Consider the following 24,054-nt stretch of genomic DNA (forward strand, 5'->3'; position numbering starts at 1 on the left):
AGAAGACAGAGATATGGAAGGGGAGGCAGTTCTAGGCTTGGGGAACAAACTGAGTGAATGCACTGAAGGAGGAAAAGATGTCCACACCCTCTAAGGTTCCTTCCAACTCCAAATCTACAATTTGAAGAATGAAATTAGAGGAACAACCAATAATCCAGTTTGGTTAGATACATAAAGAACAGAAAATAAGGCTAGAAAGGTAGATTGGAGCCAGTTTGTGGAGGGATTTAAATGTCAGGCTGAGAAGTTGGCATTTGATTGTGTAGGCAACAAGGAGCCTCAGAACTTCAATGGATGTGTGATCTCATCCTTCCACCAACGCCAATTGAAATCCATCCACGCCTTTTCATCCTGTGTGACTTGTCCATTTCCTCCCATAAATCCGATGCTGGGGGCCCACCCAATGTGCTAGCCCTTTCCGCCAGATCTCTTGACATTGTGTAGAATCCAGTGGTGTGCACAGTCATCTACTGGTTTTCCCTCACTCTTGTGGTGGAATTGCCTTACCTCCTTTTCTGGTAAGGCATTTCCCTGATGATATTTTCTATGCTATTCCCACTACCACCACCACCAATTTGTTGCAATGACAGGTCACCAGTTACAGTCCTCATGAGGGAGAAGACTACCAGACCATGAGCCCTGCTGCTTGATCCCAATGACCACTAGACCTCCACTTTTGCCCCTTTTGCTAACCCCCTGGGTCATCAGGACCTTCTTTCTGCTTTCCAGATAAATCTTCCATATATCTGTTGTCTCCCACAATTAGACTATCTTATTTTACTGATTTGTATCCCCAGCTCTACATGCAATAAGTACTTTAAAATGCTTTTCCATTCCAATATGCTAGAGTATTCACATCCCACCCTATACTTCTCCATTGTCTTTGGGGTGAAAAAGTTTTCCACTCAGAAACTTTAAATGTTGCAATTTTGCATTCTCTAGAGATTGTGGCATCTATTTTGTATCCATACAACCAGTAACATCTTAAGATTTTTTTTTATTAAAAAGATTGACCTTTTTGTCAGGAAGAAGGTTTTGATCTTTAAAATACCGTGTCATCTCCCAAAGGCAAGCCAGCCAAATCTGGCTGGGAGGCAGGGAGACTCAGTAATCTAGGCATGAAGTAATGTGACTGAACTAGTAGGATATGGCCACATGAATGGACAGAAAGGAACAGGTGGAGGACATGGATTGGATATGGAAGGTGAAGAAGAGGGAGGAGTCAAAAGAGAACTTGAAGGTCTTGAACTTGAGGGACAGGAAGGTTATTGGTACCCATGAACAGCAGTGAGAAAGTTAGGAGGAGGGACAAATTGTTTTTTTTAAACCCTTACCTTCCATCTTGAAATCAATACTGTGTATTTGTTCCAAGGCAGAAGAGTGGTAAGGGCTAGGCAATGGGGGTAAGTGACTTACTTATTTATTCACAAAAACCCTTACCTTCTATCTGTATTGATTCCAAGGCAGAAGAGCAGTAAGGGCTAAGTAGTTGAGGTTAAGTGGCTTACCCAAGATCACATAGCTAGGAAGTGTCTTGAGGCCAAATTTGAACCCAGGACCTCTTATCTCCAAGTCTAGCTCTCCATCTACAGAGCCCACTTCGCTGTCCTCTAGTTGTTGTTGTTTTTTTTTTTTATGATACTAGGAACCTTAATTATACTTTTTTGTATGCATAGTATACATGGTAAATTTAACATGGTTACTTCAATCTACTGCCTTACATCTATTTGTCTACATCTCTTTCTGAACTTTCTATTGATCTCTTCTGTATCATTTAAAAGCTTTTGGTTTTTTTTTTCATTCTTTTTCTCTTAGAATGAGGGTGATCCCTGTTCTCTTACAAATCCATTGGATTCTGGAATTTTTTCTCCACTATTTGAGAGTTTCTTTAAAGTTTATTTTTTTTCTGAGGTAGATTGATTATTTAAATCTTTACCATGTCAGTATTTGTCCATTTCATTTAAGTGATCATTTTGGAGGGACAGGTTTAGAGGCAAGAATGCAAGTCTAGTTTTTGATAAAATGAGCTTGAGGTTCAGGTAGAACAGATGGAGGACTGGAAATCAGGAAAATGGAGGCTGGACTACAGATTTTAGAAGGAATAGTAGAAGCCATGGGAGATGGAGGATGAGTACTGGCTCAAGGAGAAGTCTAGAGGAAAAGGAAAGTGCATAGAAGACAGCCATGGATATCATTCATGCAAGAGGATGAAGAATCAGCAAAAGAAACTGAGAGTGGTCAGAGAAGAGAAGGCTGTGGATGAGATTTCTGGCAGTGTCACGGAAGCTAAATGAAGGAAGAGAATCCAGTAGGGTCTTAGTCAACATAATCCAGAGTTGCAGAGGTAAAGAAGAACGAGAAAAACAGTATGAGAAAAGACCATCAGACTGAGGCTTTAAGAGCTCAGTAGTAACCTTTAAGAATGTTTCAGAGTATATGATTTGTCACTTGCTTATTTGATTATGTGTTTGGGGATTTTGGTTTTATAATATTATTCACTTATAAAAATGAATAATGTGGAAATATTTTGCATGATTAATACAGGTATAACCCCAGACGTGAATTGCTTCCCTGGGAGAGGGGAAGAAAGATGGGAGTGAGACAGTTTGGATCATATAACTTTAGAAACTTATTATTAAAATAAAAAATAGAAATAAAATTTTAAAAGAATATTTCAGTAGGGGCAGCCAGGCGGCTCAGTGATAGTCAGGTGGTTCTAGGTTCAAATCTGAACTCAGGAACTTTCTACCTGTGGGATCCTGGGCCAGTCACTTGACAAACTCCATGCCTAGCCTTAATGCTTTTCTGCTTTGGAACCAATACACAGTATTGAGTCTAAGATGGAAGGGGTTTTAAAAAAAAGAATGTTTAGTAGAGTGTTTGAATGGAATACAGATTGCAGAGAACTGAGGAGTGAAAGGGTAGTGGTATAACAGTTTAGGCAATTGCTTTTTGAAGATATAGCATAAAGAGCAGTTGGGTACTGCTATGGATAGAGCTCCAGGCCTGCGATCAGGAGATCCTGAGTTCAAATCTGGCCTCAGATACTTCCTAGCTGTGTGACTCTAGGTGTCACTTAATTCCCATGCCTAGCCCTTACTATTCCTCTGCATTGAAGCCAATACTCAGTATTGGATACTAAGATGGAAAGCAAGAAAAGAGGTAAATGGAAGAAAGCAAAGGTTTCTTAGAATAAGGAAATTTTGAACATGTTGTCAGCAGAGGCAGAGAGGAAAGAATAAATGAACAAGAAAGATAAAAATTGGAATAGGGAAGGGATGTATGTGAGATATGGGAGGAAAGGAAAGAAAAAAGGGAGGAGAGAAGAAGGGAATAAATGAGAGATAGGGACAGGAGAAGGAAGAAGGGAGGAAGGAAAGGGAAGAAAGAAAGAAAGAAAGAAAGAAAGAAAGAAAGAAAGAAAGAAAGAAAGAAAGAAAGAAAGAAAGAAAGAAAGAAGAAAGAAAGAAAGAAAGAAAGAAAGAAAGAAAGAAAGAAAGAGAAAGAAAGAAAGAAAAGAAGAAAGAAAGAAAGAAAGAAAGAAGAAAGAAAGGAAAAGAAAGAAAGAAAGAAAGAAAGAAAGAGGAGGGAGGAGGAAGGGAGAGAGAGAGAGAGAGAGAGAGAGAGAGAGAGAGAGAGAGGAGAGAGAGAGAGAGAGGAGAGAGAGAGAGAGAGAGAGAGAGAGAGAGAAAGGGAAAGGAGGATGGAGGGAGAAAGGAAAAGAGGAATAGAGGAAGGGAGGGGAGGAGGAAAGATGAATGAATATGAACTAGAAAGTTCCCACCCAATTCTGAAAGTCTAACTCTGAGGGTGGGGAATGAGGGGGCACATGGAGAGAGTTAGAAAACCAAAAAGAGGGGATAGCACATGCAGTGGTCAGGTGGCCTGATGAGATGACAGCTGCCTTTCTTTGATGGCAGTAACTGAAGAGAACAATAGCATAGTTCCAAATGTCAATATTATGCTGTCCTCTCCATCAGTACCTACTGAACTGGGAGTGCCACTGAGAGGTGGCATGAACCCTTTCCTCCATTTCTGCATCCCACAGGCCTGCCCTCATCCTAAGTCAGGGCTGTACAGAAACTGTTTATGCTCATAGTCACTCATCTCATTTTCATTATCATTACTTTCTAGTACCTACTGAGCTCCAAAGGAAGCAGGATGATGTCTAGAGGTCAGCATGTGGCAGGTCTAGGAGTCCATCTTGTAATGGAGTGTAGGGTCAATCTGTAACTGGGTCCTGTGTCAGTCTATTTAGTGAGCAGAATAGAAAGACAGTGAGAAGTGGAGGAAGCTGAAATTGTGGGTTTCAGTGGAATTCCTCTTTGGCTACAGGAGGGGGTTGGGAGGAGGGGAGAAAAAGAACATGAATCGTGTAACCATTGAAAAATACTCTAAATTAATTAATTAAATAAAAATTTCAAATAAAAAAAAGACAACTTGGATTTCAAATCTGAACCAGATATTCTTTAACCTTCAACAAGTCACTCTTTCGCATTGTTTTCCTCATCTTTAATAAGAAAATGAAGGGCATGTGGCAAAACTGGGACATTAATACACTGCTGGTGGAGTTGTGAATTGATCCATCCATTGTGGAAAGCAATTTGGAATTATACCCAAAGGGCTTTAAAGAATACATTGTCCTTTGATCCAGCCATAGCACTGCTGGGTTTGTACCCCAAAGAGATAATAAGGAAAAAGACTTGTGCAAGAATATTCATAGCTGCACTCTTTGTGGTGGCAAAAAATTGGAAAATGAGGGCATGCCCATTGATTGGGGGAAGTGGCTGAACAAGTTGTGGTATATGTTGGTGATGGAATACTATTGTGCTGTAAGGAATGATGATCTGGAGGAATTCTATATGAACTGGGAAAATCTCAATGAACTGATGCAGAGTGAAATGAGCAGAACCAGAAGAATATTGTACACAGAAAGTAAAACATTGTAGAACAATCCAATGTAATAGACTTTGTTACTAGTAGCAATGCAACAAGCCAAGACACTCCTGAAGGACTGATGGGAAAGAATGATAACCACACTGGAGAAAGAACTGTGGGCATAGAAATACAAAAAAAGAACATATGACATCACTTATTACATGCATAAATGGGCATATTAATTGGGGTTTAGGCTTTAAAAAATCACAAGTATCTCCATGGTCCACATATTGACTTAAATTTATATTTTTAAAACCCTTTACCTTCTGTCTTAGGATCAATAGTGTATTGGTTTCCAAGACAGAAGATAAATTAAGGACTAGGCAACTGGGTTGCCCAAGGTAACACAGCTCGGAAATATCTAAGACCCCAATTTGAACCAAAGACCTCCCTGTAGGCCTGGCTCTCTATCCACTGAGCCACCCTAGCTGCCCCCTTGATTTAGTTTTAAAAGTTAATATTATCAATGTGTTATGTATTTTAAATTTCTTAATATATATGAGTTATATTTTAATCTTTAATTTTTATTTTTACTCATTAAAAATTTATTCTATTAATCTTTAATTAAAATACCTTTAATTCAATCCACATTTGGGAATATTGTGGGCCAGGCCACATAGCAGATACCCCTGGACCAAATGATCTTCTGAATTTTTCCAGATGTCAATTCCACAAATTTAGGCTCTCCTAGTCTGAGCCTCAAGCTGACCCTCCCTTTCTCCATTCTCTCCCCCCTCCCCCTAGGCCTTGTCAGCACCTATTCTATGACTCCTCCGACCCTGAACATCACAGAGGAAGAATACGTCATTGAAGCCCAGGATTCCCTGGCCATCACCTGCAGGTAAAGACTCTCCAAGTGAGCTCAGGCTCAGGAAACCTCTGGAAAGCAAGAAGGCTGGATCTCACTAAGGGGAAGGTTGTTTGGGAATTTTGTGGTATGAGGAAGGGGAATCCCAGGATTAAGCTGCCCTGGAAAGATTAATATTAGTATGGCCTTGGGGAAAAATAAGGACTGGGACCTCCTGAGAGAGCACATCTTAGCCCCTCAGGCTGCAAGCTCAGCATCTGATCCATCGTTGTATGACTAGCCCTGCCTGAGTGACCTCCCATTGCCAGGGATGGACTCTCTGGAGCGCAGGCTTGGGTGGGTAGTGACTGTGCAGAAGAGATCTCCCCTCTCTGAACTCAGGGTGTGAGGCACTAGGGCAATCTTTATCCACAGCATACTCCTTCCTCCCTTCCTTCCTTTCTCCCTTTCTCCCTTTTTTCCTTCCTTTTTTCCTTCCTTCCTTTCCTTCCTTCCTTCCTTCCTTCCTTCCTTCCTTCCTTCCTTCCTTCCTTCCTTCCTTCCTTCCTTCCTTCCTTCCCTACCTCCCTCCTTCCTCCCTTCCTTCCTTTCTTTGTTTCTTTCATTCGTTCTCATCCTTACTTCCCCTCCCTCCTTCCTTCCTTCCCTTCTTACTTTCTTCCTTCCTTTCTCCCTTCCTTCCCTCCCTCCACCTTTCTTCCTTTCTCTCTTTGTTTCTTTCATTCTTTCTCTTTCTCATCCTTACTTCCCTCCCTCCTTCCTTCCTTCCTTCTTCACTTCCTTTTCTCCCTCCTTCCTTCTTTCCTTTCTCCTTACCTTCTTAATCAATATTAAGTATCCAACTTTAATCCAACTTTAACTTTAATATTAACATTAAGTTCTAAGGCAGAAGAGTGTAAGGGCTAGGCAGTCAGGATTAAGTAACTTGTCCAGGGTCACACATCTGGGAAGTATCTGAAGCCAGCTTTGAATCCAGGACCTCCCGTTTCCAGATCTGGCTCATTATCTGTTGTGCTACCTAGTTGTTCCTCGTACCTGTTCCTTCTTATCTCTGTATCTTCTTCCCTTTCAGCTTTTCCTCCAGGTCCCAGAAAGCTTCCCCTTACTTCCTCACCAGCCTATCCCCAGAATCTCCTTTATCTCCCTCCTCCTCAGTGTCCAGCAGGTTTTAACAGGGACTACCAGATCTGTTACTCAGAATATTATTCAGCTCATGGGTTCTAAACCTTCCCTCATGTCCTGGGCCCCTCTGGCAGTCTGGTGGCAATCTGGTGCCTAAGGCCCCTTTCCTAGGGTCGTATTTGTAGATAATTGAAGGAAATGTGAAATTTCAGTTAAATGTGAAAAAAAAAATATCATTTTTTTCCTTATTTAAGTTCACAGAATGTGAAATATCAATCCATGGGCCCTTTGGGGGTCTGTAGGACCCAGGCTAAGAATGCCCAACTAGGGGTTTTAACATCAGGGCCAGCCAGGATTGCAGATGGATGGGCCATCTATTACTTATTAAAATCTACTGTGTGCCAGGCCCTGTGCGGAGTACTGGGGATACAGAGCAAGGCAAAAATCCAGTTCCTGCCCTGAAGGAGCTCACAGTCTAATGGGGGAGACAACATGCAAATAACTATGTACAAATGAGGCATAGACATAGAATAAAAAAGATCATTTCAGAGGGGAAGCATTAGTATTAAGGGGGATTAGTGGTACGGTTAGGTGGCTGAGGGGTTAGAATGCCTGACCTACAGATGAAAGATCCTGGGTTCAAATCTGGCCTCGGACACTTCCTAGCTGTGTAAGCCTGGACAAGTTACTTCACCCTATTTGCCTCAATTCCTCATCTGTAAAATGAGCTGGAGAAGGAAATGGCAAATCACTCTAGGATCCAAATGGGGTCATGAAGAGTCAGATATGACTGAACAACAGCAACCAACAGCCCCAAGTTAAGGGCCTTCCTGGGTGCCCCTGCTTCGCCTTCTCTGCGCTGTTCCTCACCAGGTGACCTCCAAAGGGAAGTTACTGGTCTGACATTTCATTATTTCACTAGCTGATCCTACTCCAGGCTGCATTTGGAGGTGCTGTGAGCTGTCCTCTGGAGACAGAATAGGCCATCTTTCCTCCATTTCTATCCCACGTCCAACCAGCATTTATTAGGTATTGGGGATGGAGAAACAAAAATGAAACCCATCCCTGGGCCCTCAGGGAGTAACAGGAGAGCTCTCATTTCAGGAGATTTTCAGACACTGGGTGGACTACACAGAAGCTGTGTGCCTCTTGGGGGCTATTCTTTAACTCTCCATGCTGAGAGACAGAGAAAAGCAAGGGACCCCTCCTTCTAAGGCAGTGAGGGCCTTGGGGGAAATTTCATAGTGGTCCTTTAGTAGAACCCTCCCATCCTCCCTCTTATGGAATCTTGCTACCTTTCTATAGCCCTGAAATATTCCTATAATTTAGTGTCCTATGGAGCCAACCTCCTCTAAATTCTTTTTTTTTTAAACCCTGACCTTCCATCTTAGAATGGATACTGTGTATTGGTTCCAAGACAGAAGAGTGGTAAGAGCTAGGCAATGGAGGTGAAGTGACTTGCCCAGGGTCACACAGATGGGAAGTGTCTGAGGTCAAATTCAAACCTAGGACCTCCCATCTCTAGGCCTGGTTTTTCAATCCACTGAGCCACCTAGTTGTCCCTCCTCCATTCAATTCTACACAAGACCTTTCCTAATTATCCCTCAGCTGCTGGGGCCTTTCCTCAAAAAAAGTCTTTTATTTATTTTATATACACATCAATATACATACATATAATTCCTATTCACCTCCCCCATGGAATGTAAGCTCCGTGAAGACAGGAACTGTTTCATTTCTGTCCAGTGCCTAGTGTAGGGCCTGGCACATATTAGGCACCAAATTAATGCTTATAGGTTGATTGCTTGATTGATTATTCATGGTTAGATATCTTTCAGCCAGGAATTCCTCCCCCCCTCCCCCAGTGAATCATTCATTCAGCAAACATTTACTGTGCACCTACTGTGTTTAGAACTTTATTCTGGGCACTAAGTGAGGAGAGACCCAATGATAAGAAGATATCATCCCTATCTCTAGGAAGCTTACAGGGAGAATATGGCACAGACATAAATGTATAATATAAATTGTAATTCAAATTATGATACAACTACCATTACAGTATAATAATGAGAGTAGACAACTATATTATATATGATTGTAATTATGTTAGAAATATTAATTACATTGCTGTCATAATTATATATTACTTATAATTGTATAATAATATCAATATAAGTATACATTGTTATAAGTATACTCTATTATAATAACATAATTATGACTCATTAATAATATAAATTTAAAAATATAAATTACAATTCCATAAACACTTATTAAGCACCTACTGAATGTAGAACAGTACGTTATGGGACAAACATACTGCTGGAAGAGGTCCCAAGTTTAGATAAGACATGGTCCCACCAATCTACTGAATAATATTTAGTGAGGGAGATAAGATGTACATGCAGGATCACTGTAAAACATAACATTATGTCATAAGTAGACAGTGTCTTATCCAGTCATCCCTTGCTATATTGTGGTTCACTTATCCCACTTCCCTATATTTTGGATTTAAAAAAAATTACATATATATATATATAATTTTGTATCGCAGCACACTATTGGCTGATAGAATGAAAGGCGACCAACCACAGTGCTGTGTTCTGTTCTCTGGGTGCTGATTGGCTTAGTTGGATTTCTAACCCTAAATTCCAGCCAATTTCTAATTTCTAATAAGCGTGTGGAAAAGGTTAATAAGTATGTGTAAAAGGTTTATAGGAGAGTGGGAAGGGTTTATAAAGCCTTATATAGAAATAAATATATAAACAAAATATATGTATACATTTATCTAATATATATAATATAAATATATATTTATGTATAAATATATAAACAAAAAACAAAATAAAATAAAAATAAAAACAAATATATATATATATATAAATATGTAAACATAGATAAATAATACAATAAATATAACGCGCTACATCGGGATTTTCACCTATCGCAGGGGTGAGGGATCTCTGTACTGGATAAAGAGCCAACCTTGGGCCAGGTCCTGGCGCTATCCCTGACACATGCTAGCTGTGTGACCCTGGACTTCACTTATCCCCCTTCTCCCCAGGCAACTCTCAAAAACTATTCCACAGAGCATAGACCAATTTACATAGTAGTTTCCTCCCTAGGAGTTCCTAATACCAACAAAATAATGCGTCTGATCCAAATAAACCCAGAAGCATGTCAGGGAATATAAAGGACATGTTATATGCTAAGTCCTGGGGAGAGATGGTTACTGACAAGCATTGGGAAAATTTTCATGGAGGAAATATCATTTGAATTGGGTTTTAAAGGCCCAGTTGGGAGAAAGCATAAGGAAGGTGAGCAAAGACCGAGAAGTGGGAAATTTCAGGAAACAGAGGGTAATCCATTTAAGTGTAGAGTACACAGTGGAGAATGGCATGTAATACTCTTATTACTTGATTTTTTTTTTTAACCCTTACCTTCCATCTTAGAATCAACACTGTGTATTTGCTCCAAGGCAAAAGAGAAGTAAGGACTGGGCAATAGGAATTAAGTGACTTGCCCAGGGTCACCCAGGTAGGAAGTGTCTGAGGCACATTTGAATCCAGGACCTCCTGTCTTGGCACTCTATCCACTGAACCACCCAGATGCCCTCTCCTCACGTTGCTTGACTTTTAAAACTCCTGCCTCCAACCTACCATTCTAGGCTCATTATCCATTACTCTTCTTCTTGCCTTCTATAGTTCAGCCAAACTGGCCTTCCTACCACTCCTCAGATGTGCCAGTCCATCTCCTGCCTTTGCATTGGGGGTCTCCCACACCTGGACGGCACTTCCTACTCACCTGGTCCTCCTAGAATCACTCACTTCCTTCACAATTCAGCTCAAGCCCCACTTTCTCCATGAAACCTTCCTGGATCTCCCTAGCCTCTAGTTTGCCCCCTCCTTCAACTATCTCATTTCTTTTGCATTTATTCCATATGCCTGTGTTTACTGTATCCTGATAGAATGTGACCTCCTTGAGAGCAAGGAGCATTCCACTTTTGTCTTTGGTTCTCCAGTGCCTAGCAGGAGGCCTGGCACAGAGCCAGTCCTTAAAAAAAGTTTGTTGATTGACGAATGCGAAAAGATATGGTACCGTCAAATTGTGTGGTGGCTCAAATTGTATAAGGCTGCAAATGCCTGCCTTCTGCAGCCCCAAGAGTGACCATCTGCTCTCCTTGAAGCAACTGCCTTCTTTTACTCCTCCCAAGGTTTCCCTCTTTCCTGTTCTCTATGGGTTAGACTTCTGGTCTCTCCCTCTCAGCTTCCCCCGCCTTGCTCAGCCTCCCTCTTCCACCTCTGCCCATTCCCAAGCATGAAATAGGCATAGTCCATATTGCATACTCCTTGAGGGCCTGGACGGGTTTTTGCCATTTTTTAAAATCTCAGAACTTAGTTCAATGCCTGTTACATAAGGTGCTTAATAAGTGTTTGACTGATAGTTAAGAGTTTCTCAAAATTTTACTTGAGAAAGCTATAAAATAACCAGGGTGAAAGAGTGAGGGAAATAAGTGATCTTGGATTTTATTTCCTGTGGGAAGCAGAAGAGTACAAAGGAAAGAGTTTGGAATCTGGAGTCAGAAGACCAGAATTTCCATCTATAACCTACTTGCCAACTGGTCATTTATCCTTGAAAGCTAAAGTGAGGAGGGGACCTATTTTCTCTCCAGGCAGGCCATTCTACTCCTGGATAACTCTTAGCTTCTCCCCTGAACCCCTCTCCTTCCTTTTCTACCCAAGGCTACTGCTAATGAGCCCCCTCCCTTAGAGAAATACAACTGTACAATGTTTCTCCGCCACCTCGTAGTCTCTTTGGGGGAGATAGAGGGTTAAGCTTATAATATATATAATATATATATAATATAATAATATAATATAGCATATAATATAAGTTAATGGGTGGGAGGCAGGACTGGGAAGAACCTTTGGATGTACAAAGCACTGAAGTCTATTGCCCATCTCTCAGAAGGAATTCTACACTCGGTGTCTGCACCTCAGATATTTTCTTTCTACACAAAGAAAGCCTTGTCATCCAGAGCCCAAATAAATGCACATAAACTCATCTATTCGGAGCCTTGCAGGCTTCTCCATCATCCCCAGAAGGCCAGAAATCCAAGAGAGGGGAGGAAAATGTCTTGTTTAGGATCTCATTGGCCAGCTCTGGTCTCCAGGCTACAAGGAGGCATCTTCCACCAGGACAGAGAGAGCCAAGTTGGTGCCTATTTGACAAGTTTAGCTTCTTCAGAGTTCCTGCTCTCCATCCAGCTGTCCCAGAAGTCTCTGGCACCAAAAACTTTTATATGGGTGCATGGTCACTCCATCCCAAGGCTCTACAGTGGCATAAATTTTGGGAGACTCACTCCCACATACTAGAAGAGATTCTCATCTAGCACAGAGGACATCTAGGACAGGTTTGGCATTGCCAACAATGGCTTGGGCCTCAAGAAAGTGCCAGAACTTTCTTTTACTGAGTCCTTTGTCCCTATCTTTCACCTCCCTCCTCTTCTCTCCCCCTCTTCTTCTCTGCCCTTCCCACCCCATTCTCCCCCAAGGAAGTTGGGTCCTGCCAAAGCACACCCTCAGCTCCTCTCTTTTCCTCCTCTCTCTCTGGCAGAGGTCAGCATCCCCTGGAGTGGGCATGGCCCCGGCGCTGGGAGGAGCCTAGCCAAGGGGACAAGGAGAGCAAAGTCGGGGTCCTGGCAGAGGTCGGAGCTGAACAAGACTGTGAGGGCACAGACAGCCGGCCCTACTGCAAGGTGCTAGTACTGACCAGGACCCAGGCCAATGACACCGGCTCCTACACCTGCTACTACAAATACATCAAGGCCCGGATCGAAGGCACCACTGCAGTAAGCACCTACGTGTTTGTGAGAGGTGAGAACCATCCAGGGCCCCCCCTTGGGTGCTGACCCCCCTAGGAGTGCTGGAGGGAGGGAGGCCCGAGGGAACTGGTAGGAGAGGAGCTGAATGGGGTCTTAGAGGTCATTTTTTCTGTTATTTTTTTATTGTATTTAATTAATTGATTTAGAATATTTTTCCATGGTTCCATGATTTATGTTCTTTCCTTCCCCTCCTCCCACCCCCCTCCCGTAGCCAACCCACAGTTCCACTGGGTTTTAAGTGTGTCCTTGATCAAGACCTGTTTCCATATTATTGATATTTGCACTAGGGTGATCGTTTAGAGTCTCCATCCCCAGTCATATCCCCATTGACCCATGTGATGAAGCACTCCCACAGGTAGAGGTCATTTAGGAGTAATCACTAGCTTACATTTCCATAGGTCTTTACTGGGTTACTTCCCCAAACCCTGTGAGGTATACTGTACAAAAGTATTATCTGCCTTTTACAAAGGGGGATGCTGGGACTTAAAAATGACTTGCACAAGCAACAGAACCAGAATGTAGGTCTTCTAGTGTCAAATCCAGGACCCTTTCTACTATCTAGGAGGTAATCCACAGAAAAGAAAAGAGCGAGGAACCTGTGGTGCAGTAGAAAGAGTGTTAAATTTAGAGTAGCAAGATCTGAGTTAAAATCCTGATTCTACTCTCTACTACTTCTTTAAATAGGAGCAAATCATTTCACCTCCCAGACCCTCAGTTTCCTCACCTGTAACATGGTGGAGAGCATTGGGTTAGATAGTTGCTGAGATCTCATCTCTCTAGATCTAGGATACTATGAGTACTTTCCTAAAGGACTCTAAAGTTTGCTGCCTAGACTGGAACACTGTGTTGAGGCTGGGGTACGGTAACAGTTTTTGCAGAATCTTCTCTGATCTTTAACATGAAGGCAGTTTCTTGCCCAGAATTCTAGGAAAATAAAGGATAAGAAAGCTAAGCTAGTGGGGGAGGGGGGGCTCCTGAATTTCTAGTGTTTGACTAAACACTGAAATGTCTTTTGCATCAGCTGTGATCTTTTTTTTTAATTTTTCATTTTCATAAATTTTTTTCATGTTTTTGATATTCCAATCTTGACAAGAAACAAGAAACATAAATTTTCCCATATACAAAAGATGGGAAAATACTATTATATATGAAAGTAGGAATTACTATTATATACAACTTTTAAAACTAATTAACCCAACAGTTTCTTTTAAAAAAAAAAAAAAAACCTTACCTTCTGCCTTAGAGTCAATACTCTGTATTGGTTCCAAGGCAGAAGAACAGGAAGAGCAAGGCAATGGGGGTTAAGTGACTTGCCTAGGGTCCCACAGCTAGGAAGGGTCTGAGGCCAGATTAGAACCCAGGACTTTCAGTCTCTGGGCCTAGGCTCCCAATCCACTAAGCCACCCAGCTTCCCCCCAAACCCAACAGTTTCAAAGCTATTCCATGATCTCTTTTCTGCAGTGCATTTTTTAAAAATGCCTTATTGATGATTTTTAATCCTTTCTTCTGCTGGGGGAGGGACATCACCATCACTAACCCTTTCTCCCAGAAAATCTTCTCCCCACTTAAAATTTTTAAAAGCTTTCTCTTGTAACAAATCAGCTTAGTAAAAACAAATCTATACTTTGACTGAATCCAAAAATGCATGTCTCATTTTGTACTTCCAGTCCATCACATTTCAGTCAAAAGTCATTAGTCCTCCAGAGTTGTGGTTGATCATTGTATTGATCAGAGGTCTTTTTTGTTTAAGACTTTTGTCCTTTTTAGTATTTTTCACAAGGCCTGGCTCATTTGGGGACTTGCTAATAGTAATCTGACACTTCATACCAATATTTTGCATTTATCCATATATATGCCTCATCTTTCCCCACTTTTTGCATATATCCTTTGTGATTCTAAGCTCACCTGAGAGCTCCCTATGGGGCCACATTGGTACTTATATACACTCCCTCATTTTCCACCTCATCTGGAATGTTTCTAATTGCCATCAGAATTACATTTTCCAAAACCTTTAATCCCTTATAAGCCATTAGTTCTTTAAGTATTAAGCCAGGGGGATCATAAACTAGTTTTTCTCAGAACTTTGTGAAATCTCATTTCCTAAAATAAGACTATGTATTCTCTTTTCCTTGCTATAGTAAACGCTAGGAGAACATGATCACTTTCTCCCAAGTTCTTCTATTTCACTAGCTAGCCTCTAATCATTCTTACAATTTTTTTTTACTTATTCTCCTTGTCTGCTTTCTTGGAGATGATCTTTTCATCAAGACAGATATTTGCTAGACTCTCAGCAGGTGTCTGAGTATTTAAAGTCCCCATCACAGCTATGTTGTGCTGTCATACCAGTTCTGTAATCTGCTTTTAAGGAGACACCATCTGCTGTCTTGTCTGGTTATCTGTAGCATAGGGGGTCCTCACCATAATATCAATTCTGTATCTTTCTCATTTCATCTTATCTGTGATAGCACAGGGCTAACCTAGTTCTGTATCAGTACAAAATTTAAAAAAACAATCCTGGTTACTATAATCCTGTCTGTCACTGACATATCAAACCAGGGACCTCCGACCATCCTTTATCATTACAGAAGTGAGGCTTGGGCTATAGCAAGACAAAACGCACCTGGAAAAGCAGGTCTGAAAACCCAGCTAAGCCCATAAAGGCCAGTGGTCAATGGGGATCTCTACACAGGGAGATATGATCTGAAGTTAGGCTTGGGTATCCCTACCCTGGACCCCCTGCCTTCCTCCTTACTTATCCATCCAGACACTCAGGAAATCTTGTTTTTCCTCTTTCCTCTTCTTCCTTCCTATCCTTCCTCCTTTTCTTCTTCCTTCCTTCTCTTTCCTCTGCCTCCCTATCTCTCCTTTCCCCTCCTCTGTCCTGTTATATTCCATCTCTCCTTCCATTCTGTACCCATCCTTCTCCTCTTTATTCCTCCTTCATAATGCCCTTTCTGCCTCTTCTCCTTCACCCTTCTCTTCTTTCCCTCTTTCTTTTTCTTCTCTCTCCTTTCTTCATTTCTCCTCTCTCCCTCTTCCTCGGCGGATGGCTGTCCTTGGCCTCAGACTTCGAGCAGCCCTTCATCAACAGGCTGGACACTCTCCTGGTCAACAAGGACCATACATGGGTACCCTGCCTGGTGTCCATCCCGGACCTCAACGTCACTCTGCATTCGGTATGAACCACCACTCCCTATCTTCCTTTCTCACCACCACCACCCCTTATATCCCCTGTCCTGCTCCAAAGACCTCCTACCCACCCAGGGTTTCCTATCCCAGCGAATCAGAGCTGGAGGTGTCTGGTGACCATTCCTGGAGAAGGGGCCATGGCTCTAGCTGCCCCTCAGTTACGGTGGGGAAGGGAGAAGCAGCCAGCCCCTGACCATTCCCCCCACCCCCAGCAAATCAGGGTGATCCGACCAGATGGACAAGAGATCGTGTGGGATGACAGGAAGGGAATGCTGGTGCCCACGTCACTCCTCGGGGACACCTTGTTCCTCCAGTGTGAGACCATCATCCGGGGCCGAACCTTCCGTTCCAACTTCTTCATCATCCATATCACTGGTACAGTGGGGAATGCCTAATCCTGCCAGACCACGGAGTATTCCCCTTCATGTCCATCCCAGAGAGGTGCACCCCAAACTTGGCCCCAAGCCTTCATTTGAGAGGGGCCACCAGAGTGAGAACCTTGAAAACCTTCCCCAACCCTTGAGTCCAGGGAGCAAGATGTGTTCCTCACATCTGCTAGGACTCCCAGTCCAGGCACTGGTGGTATTGGCAGGGAAGAGGAGGGCTTGGGAGGCATTCCCAGGGACTGGACCTCAGCTAGGGTTTTGGAACCATTTTATGGATGTTTGTGTCTCTGCGTGTGAACACCCATGCATGTTGCCATATGCGCACACAGGCACGTATGATCTATTCTATGTCACATATGTTTTCTACTATAAGAGCCATTACTTTGCTGTGTTCCTGAGTCAGCCACGTTCTGCTATAGGTTTGATGTTGCTGGTATCTTGTATGCGCTGTGTTATTGTTTTGTGTTGTGTATCTGCCTGTGTCCTCCAGGGAATGAGCTATATGACATTCAGCTATATCCCAAGAAGGCCCTGGAGCTGCTGGTAGGGGAGAAGCTCGTCCTGAACTGTACTGTGTGGGCTGAGTTCAACTCCGGAGTCACCTTCCAGTGGGATTACCCTGGGAAGCAGGTTAGCTCTCCTCTTCCTTCCAACCCTCCATGCTCCGGTGGATCTCACTTGCTCACCCTTCTCCAAAATGGGCTGGCCCTTCCCTGGTTTGTTTCTGTGTCCCCATGGCTCTTATCCCAACCCCACCCCCATTTACTTCCCATGGATTCTGGCCAGCCCTTCCCTCCACACTTTTTATGCCCAAGGCTAATGCTGCGTCTGCCTTCCCTTGGTAAGGAGGAGGCTTCACCTGGGAGTACTGGTCATTCAAGTCCCTCACATCACCCATGTTCACCAACATCTTGCTCTTTAAAGTAACGGAGAGGTCCCTGTGAGTCATAACACTGGGTTGCAAGAGGCAAAAGAGAAATTGAATATTAGCTCTTTGGAGGAAAGCCCAAACTCTTATTTCTCATGTTATAGTAATAATAATTAATAGAATGATACTACTAATTAATGGTAAGGCTACTATAATTGATGTAATCATTATTATGTCCATTAGTATAGGCATATTGGATTAATCATTAATGTCATATTATTTTATTTTACTCATTTATTTATTTATTTTATTGGACCCTCACCTTCCATCTTAGAATCAATACTGTGTATTGGTTCCAAGGCAGAAGAGTGGTAAAGGCTGGGCAATGGGGGTCAAGTGACTTGCCCAGGATCACACAGTGAAGAAGTGTCTGAGGCCAAATTTGAACCTAGGACCTCCCATCTTAGGGCCTGGCTCTCAATCCACTGAGCTACCCAGCTGCCCCTTCTATTAATTATTTTATGCTACAGTTATGTTTCAATAAAGAATATCATAACCAATGACTAATCATGAGAAGTGAGTTGAAGACAGAGAGAGCAAGCCTCCAAGTCAAGAAGACCTAGTTTCAAGTTCTGCCTCTGACATATACTAGTAGTGTAACCCTAGGCAAGTCACTTAATCTCTCTATGCTCTCTATAGTCTTTGGCTAAAAGTTGCTGAGTAGGTATCAGTTCATATTGGCAGAAGGAGTTTCCTCATTGGGGGTACCTTAAACCAAGGAAATCACAGATCTAGACCTCCCCAAAATTAATAAAAAACAATAATGATTCCTCACATTTCCATAATACTTTGTGGTTACAAAGTTCTTGCATATCTATTATGCCATTTCAACATCACAATAATCTTGTGAGGGCCATGATTAATATGTTATTTTATAGGTAAGGAAACTGAGGCTCAGGCAACTTAGCAAAAACCTTGTCCTTCATCAAGAAAAGCTAACTCAGTTGCTCCCTGCTCTGATTCTAAAAAAATCCTCCCTCTCCTATATGTATACAGGATTCTAGAAATTATCTATCCCATGCCAAAGAACATATTCATGTTCACTGGCACTAACATAGAATCATGAAAGAGAACTTGTTCGGCAATCAAGTCCAAACCTTTTATTTTACAGACAAGGAAACTAAGGCACAGAGAGTCTAAGTGACTAGTCCAGGGCCAGCTAATCAGCATCTAAGGCAGGAATTCATTCCCCTGAGCATGGGTCCCATCCCACTATGTCCATCAAGCTCCTTGCTACATAGGAAGTTGGTACATGTTTTCTCAACAGTGCCAACTGGGGACTCTGTTTCAGTGTTCTCTCATCCCCTGCTGACCATTCTCTGATCTGGTTTCTAAACTCTGCTAGAGCTAGAGGAAACCTCCCGTGCCATCTAGTCTAATCTCCTCATTTTACAGATGAAAAAACAGAGGTCCAAGGCGATTAAATGATTTGGCCATGATTGCATAAGTAGTAAACACCAAGAGTAATATTCAAACCCAGATCCTCCAATTCTTGGGCCGGGACTCTTTCCCTTAGATCACACTGCCTCCATCCTCCATCCCTCTGACTCAATATCCTCTCTGTCTCTTGGTACTGAAAGATTCTCCTCTGTCTCCTAGAGTCCTCATTTTGGTTTTGCCATTGTTTCTGCCTTTGTAGACCTGAGACCTCCATCCCTTGCCCATCTCTGAACCTCAAGCCAGGGTGGCTCCCAGAGAGCCTATAAGGATTGCCTCCATAAGTTCTGTTCTTCCCAAGACCCTTACTCTATGACCCATTCTCTGACATTCTCCTGTATGACCGATACCTAGAGCTAAGGCTGAGCATCTCAGGCTGCCAACATGGTATGAGGGTTGAGAAAATATAATCTCCCTAACAGCAGAAACTCTTTTAATTTTGTGTTTGGATTCCCAGCTTCTAGCACAGAGCCTAGGTTTAATAGGCACTCAACAAATAATATAAAACAATAAAAATAAAGAAAGTAAAAAAATATACTTCAGTTTGCATCCAGACTCCAACACTTCTCTCTCCAAAGATGGATAGATAGCATTTTCATTATGGGTCCTTTGGAATTATCTTGGATCATTGGTTTGATCAGGGTAACTAAGTCTTTCACAAATGATCATCTTTACAATATTGCTATTAGTGTGTACAGTATTCTTCTGGTTCTGGTCACTTCACTTTGTATCAGTTCATATAAGTCTTCCCAGGTTTCTCTGAAACCCTCTTGCTCATCATTATATGTCATCACCATCATATAGCATAACTTGTTTAGCCATTCCCCAATTGAGGGACATCTCTTCAATTTCCAATTATTTTCCACAACAAAAAAGAGCTGCTATAAATATTTTTGTACAAATAGGTCCTTTCCCTCTTTGGATACAGATCTAATAATGGTATTGCTGGATCAAATAATATCCAGTTTTATAGTCCTTTGGGCAGAGTTCCAAATTTTTCTCTATAATGGTTGGAGTAGTTCACAACTCCACCAAAAATACATTTGTGTCATAGAAACTACATGTTGTGAACCCACTAACTTTCTATCTAACACAGAATCTCATTGTTATAAAGAACTTCAGAGGGCATCTGGACAGCATGACATAGTGAGGAAAGCATCATTCTAAGAACCAGAAAACTCACATTTAAGAACCAGCTCCAATACTTGACTAACTATGTAATTGGAGGCAAGTCTCTTAACATCTCCGGGCCTCAGTTTCCTCATTTGTCATATGGGAATAAAAACCACTAACTTCTCTACCTCACAGGACAGTTGTAAAGAATGCAATTAGTAAACCTGCAAGAACTATATAAATGTGTCTGGATACTTTTGTCAAATTAAAATCTGCCATTCTGTAAAAGCAGATTTTTTTTCAATACACATATTTTCATTTTGATAAATAAAGCATAGTCATAGCTCAAGTTTTAAAATCACAGATAAGACTAAGGAAAGCCTCTAAACCCAAATAGTTAACAAGAGTAATTCTATTCATGCTGGAGTGAATGTATGCTCATTATGCATATTAAAGTAACCCATAGAAATTAAATATAAGGAGGTTACGCTATACCTCATACAGCCCATTCCAATCCAAGGCAGATCACAGAAGTAGAATTCTCAAAGAAAACCATGCAACTGATTATATATATATATATATACCCTGTCCCTAAAATGTAGAGGAGGTCAGAACTTTGTCACTTTTGGATGAGCTAGGGTTTTTAAAAAAAACTTTCTGCCTTATTAGCAATTCTTTAGACAGAATGGTAAGGGCTAGGCAAATGGGGTTAAGTGACTTGCCTAGCGTCACCCAGCTAGGAAATGTCTGAATCCAGATTTGAACCCAGTGCCTCTTGACTCCAGGCCTGGCTCTTTGTCAACTGAACCACCAACTGCCCCTGAACTAGGTCACTTCTTCATAGTTTAAGTCCATAAATCTTTTCCCAAAGTTAACTTTTAGGCTGATGGCATTCCACCAAAAAAAAAAGCTATTCCACTGAAGAACACTTTTTCTCAACCAAATATCTGCCTTTCCCTATTTGTTCCTGGTTTTAACTTTTAGGACCAAGCAGAATAGTGCCAACATGACAGTCCTTCAAATACCTGAGGGAAGTGGTCATGCTCCTTTAAGCCTTCCTTTTTCCAATATGCTCAGTCCCCTCAAATGATCATCTTTTGACATGGCTTCCAGTACTCTCATTATCCTGATTGTCTTCCTCTGCATGTGTTCTAATGTGTAAATGGCCTTCCTAAAAAATGTGGCCACCATGTGTGGTCTTTCCAGGGCAGAACATACACAGCCTAAGATCACATTAGCCTTTAGAATGGCATAGCATGCTATTGACTCATATTGAGTTTGCAGTTCATTAGAAACCTTAAGGTCAGGGGCAACTAAGTGACTCAGGGAATAGAGAGCCAGACCTAGAGATAGGAAGTTCTGGGTTCAAATGTGGCCTCAGATACTTCCCAGTTGGGCAAGTCACTTAACCCCCATTATCTGGCCCTTACCACTCTTCTGCCTTGGGACCAATACTCACTATTGATCCTAAGGCAGAAAGTAAGGGGTTAAAAAAAAGTTCCTTGAGATCTTTTTCCCATGAGCTATTATCCTCTGCCCATCCTGTACTTACTTGTGCTCTTGATTTTTTAACCCAAATATAAGGCTTCCCCTTTTTCCCTATTAGATTTAATTTTATTAGATTCCACTCAACGTTCCAGTCTTCTGAAATCTGTTGATTCATTCTATGATCTGTTCTATTTTCTGTCCTTATATTTGTATCATCTGTAATCGATAAGCTTAATAAAACATGCCTTTATCTCAGTCAGTAATAAAAATATTGAATAACTGATGCTAGATCCCTAAAGTACTCCACTTGGAACCTTTATCCAGATTGTAATGGACAATTACTGCTGTTCCATTACTTCTCTTTGGGTCTGATCATTTCAGCTGGTTCTGAATTTACCTAACTCTATTATCATCAAGATAGCATATTCCCATCATGTTCAAAAACTTTTCATATATGCCTTACTGAAATCCAAGCATAAAGGGGCAGCTAGGGATCCCAATGGTTAGAGCACAAGGCCTGCAGTCAGGACATCCTGAGTTCAAATTTAGCCTCAGACCCTTCCTAGCTGGGTGACCTCAGGCACATCTCTTTACCTTGTTTTCCTCGCCACTGTCCTGTCTTAGAGTTGTTACTAGGACAGGAAGTAAAGGTTTAGAAAAAGAAAGAAAAACCAAGCATACTGTATCTGTGATGCTCCCCAATCTACCAACCAAGTAATTATATCAAAAAAGGAAATGAGTTTTTTCATGAATCTGTTCTTGATGAATTCATTCCAATTTTGGATGATTATTTCTTTCTTTTCTAGTCACAAGCCATCTCCTTAATAACATGAAGAAGTCTATATTTTAAATTATAATCTTTTTTGTTTTTAAATATTATTTATTTTGATATGTATAAATTTAAATTATAATATGCCATCTCCCCTTTCTTAAAAAAAAGTATATTTTTAAAAATTTAAATACATATGGCATGTGCCTACCATCTCTGGAGTTCTCTCCTTCTCTATAATTTTTTTTAAAACTCTTACCTTCCCTCTTAGAATCAGTATTCATTCTCAGGCATAAAAGTGGTAAGGGCTAGGCAATGGCAGTTGTGACTTGCCTAAGGTGACACAGCTATGACTTATCTGAGGTCAGATTTGGACCTGGGACCTTCCTCATCCAAACCTGAATCTCAACCCATCAAGCCACCTGCCTGTCTTTTCTCCATGATTTCTTTTGATGGATCATTTACAGTGGCTCAGAAATTCCATCCTGCAACTTTTTCAATACCTTAGGAAACACTTTAGGCCTAATGACTCAAACTAATTAAGGGTACCTAGATGCTCTTTTACCATCGCCTCACTTATTTTGAGATTTAGCTCCCAGAAAACCTATTCTTTCCAGTCCGAAATCCTTTCCTTGGTAGGAGAAAAGAAAATCACAATGAAGATTAAGTAGTTTATGGCTCAGTGGATTAAGAGTCAGGCCCAGAGATGGGAGGTCCTAGGTTCAAATCTGGCCTGAGACACTTTCCATCTGTGTGACCCTGGGCAAGTCACTTGACCCCCATTGCCTAGCCCTTACCACTCTTCTGCCTTGGAGCCAATACACAGTATTGACTCTATGAAAGAAGGCAAGGGTTTAAAAAAAAAAAAGGTTAAGTAGCAATCAGAACAAATTTCAGAAGACTGGAACATTGGATTGAATCTAATAAGATGAAATCTAATAGAAATGCATGGAAAGAGCACAAATACAGGCTGGGCAAAGGATAATGGCCCATAGGAAAAAGCTTTTAAGTTCTCTCCATTTATTTTCATCATCCACCCCAGTCACTGGCCATTCTATCCCCTTTTGACTCTTTCTCTTGTTCCCTACGTAGGAGAAAAAGGAGGCTGGTTTTGTTATCCTTATCATTTGTCATCAGCATCAGCTCATTCTGACTTTTGCTACTTTGAATACTTTTCTTATAGGAACATGTCACTCATTTGTATTCATCTTCCATTACCCACCCCTGTTCCCATCTCCTGTGAATTTTTTCTAAGTTGAATTCTGAGTTCCTTGTGCAACCACAATTGTATTTTTAAGCCATTTCCTCCTTTTTTTAGCTCACTGAAATCGTTTGTGTTGAATTTGATTGTCAAGATCTTCCCACACCTCTTAGGCCAACTTCCCTATAGAACTTGAGGCCATTGGAGTATGTAGGAGACTTCCTTGGAAGGAGATGCTGATGGGGTACACAATGCAAGGGGCACACAGAGGACTGCATTCAGACTCCGGAGGAAATCCTAGATGACCTATTTCTTAGGTCTTCCTTTTTCACAAAGGACAGCTGTCCTAGGCCTTCCCTCAAAGTTCCCTCCTACCCAGTCCAAGGGACTTCCCCAGCACCACTCATCCCAGAGCGATGGAGTTATGCTTGGGGACCACCTGGGACCTCTCCCCCAGGAACAAAGCAAGGTATCAAAGGCAGGAGAGGGGGCAGAGGCAGGATGCTGACCTCTCCCGTTCCTTCCCACTGGCAGACAGAACGAGCTGGGGCGGTGACGCCTGAACGCCGTTCCCAACAGACGCACACAGAACTATCCAGCATCCTGGTCATCCAGAACGTGAGCCAACAAGACCTGGGGCGGTATGTGTGCGAAGCCAGCAATGGTGTCCAGAGCTTCAAGGAGAGCACCGAGGTCATCGTGCATGGTATGGCCACAAGAAGGGATTTCGGGGAGAGGAGAGGCCCATGGAGAGCAACATTGGGAAGAGGGGGGAAGGGAGAACCCCAAAGGAG

At 41.9% G+C, this 24,054-nt stretch overlaps 1 protein-coding gene across 2 annotated transcripts in view; it reads left to right on the top strand.

The window, feature by feature from the left end:
- Positions 1-24,054, top strand: part of FLT4 (fms related receptor tyrosine kinase 4) — a 111,030-nt gene that overhangs the window by 37,808 nt on the left and 49,168 nt on the right. The window contains exons 2-7 of one of the 2 annotated variants that reach the window (XM_056811722.1): positions 5,683-5,779; positions 12,482-12,741; positions 15,816-15,925; positions 16,151-16,313; positions 16,815-16,954; positions 23,795-23,966. In XM_056811722.1, coding sequence (XP_056667700.1) covers positions 5,683-5,779; positions 12,482-12,741; positions 15,816-15,925; positions 16,151-16,313; positions 16,815-16,954; positions 23,795-23,966 — 942 coding nt within the window. Of the gene's footprint in view, positions 1-5,682; positions 5,780-12,481; positions 12,742-15,815; positions 15,926-16,150; positions 16,314-16,814; positions 16,955-23,794; positions 23,967-24,054 lie in introns of those variants that run through there. The other variant, XM_056811723.1, reaches the window with a different exon arrangement.

This window comes from Monodelphis domestica, chromosome 1, assembly GCF_027887165.1.
Source record: "Monodelphis domestica isolate mMonDom1 chromosome 1, mMonDom1.pri, whole genome shotgun sequence".
Classification (NCBI taxonomy): Eukaryota; Metazoa; Chordata; class Mammalia; order Didelphimorphia; family Didelphidae; genus Monodelphis; species Monodelphis domestica.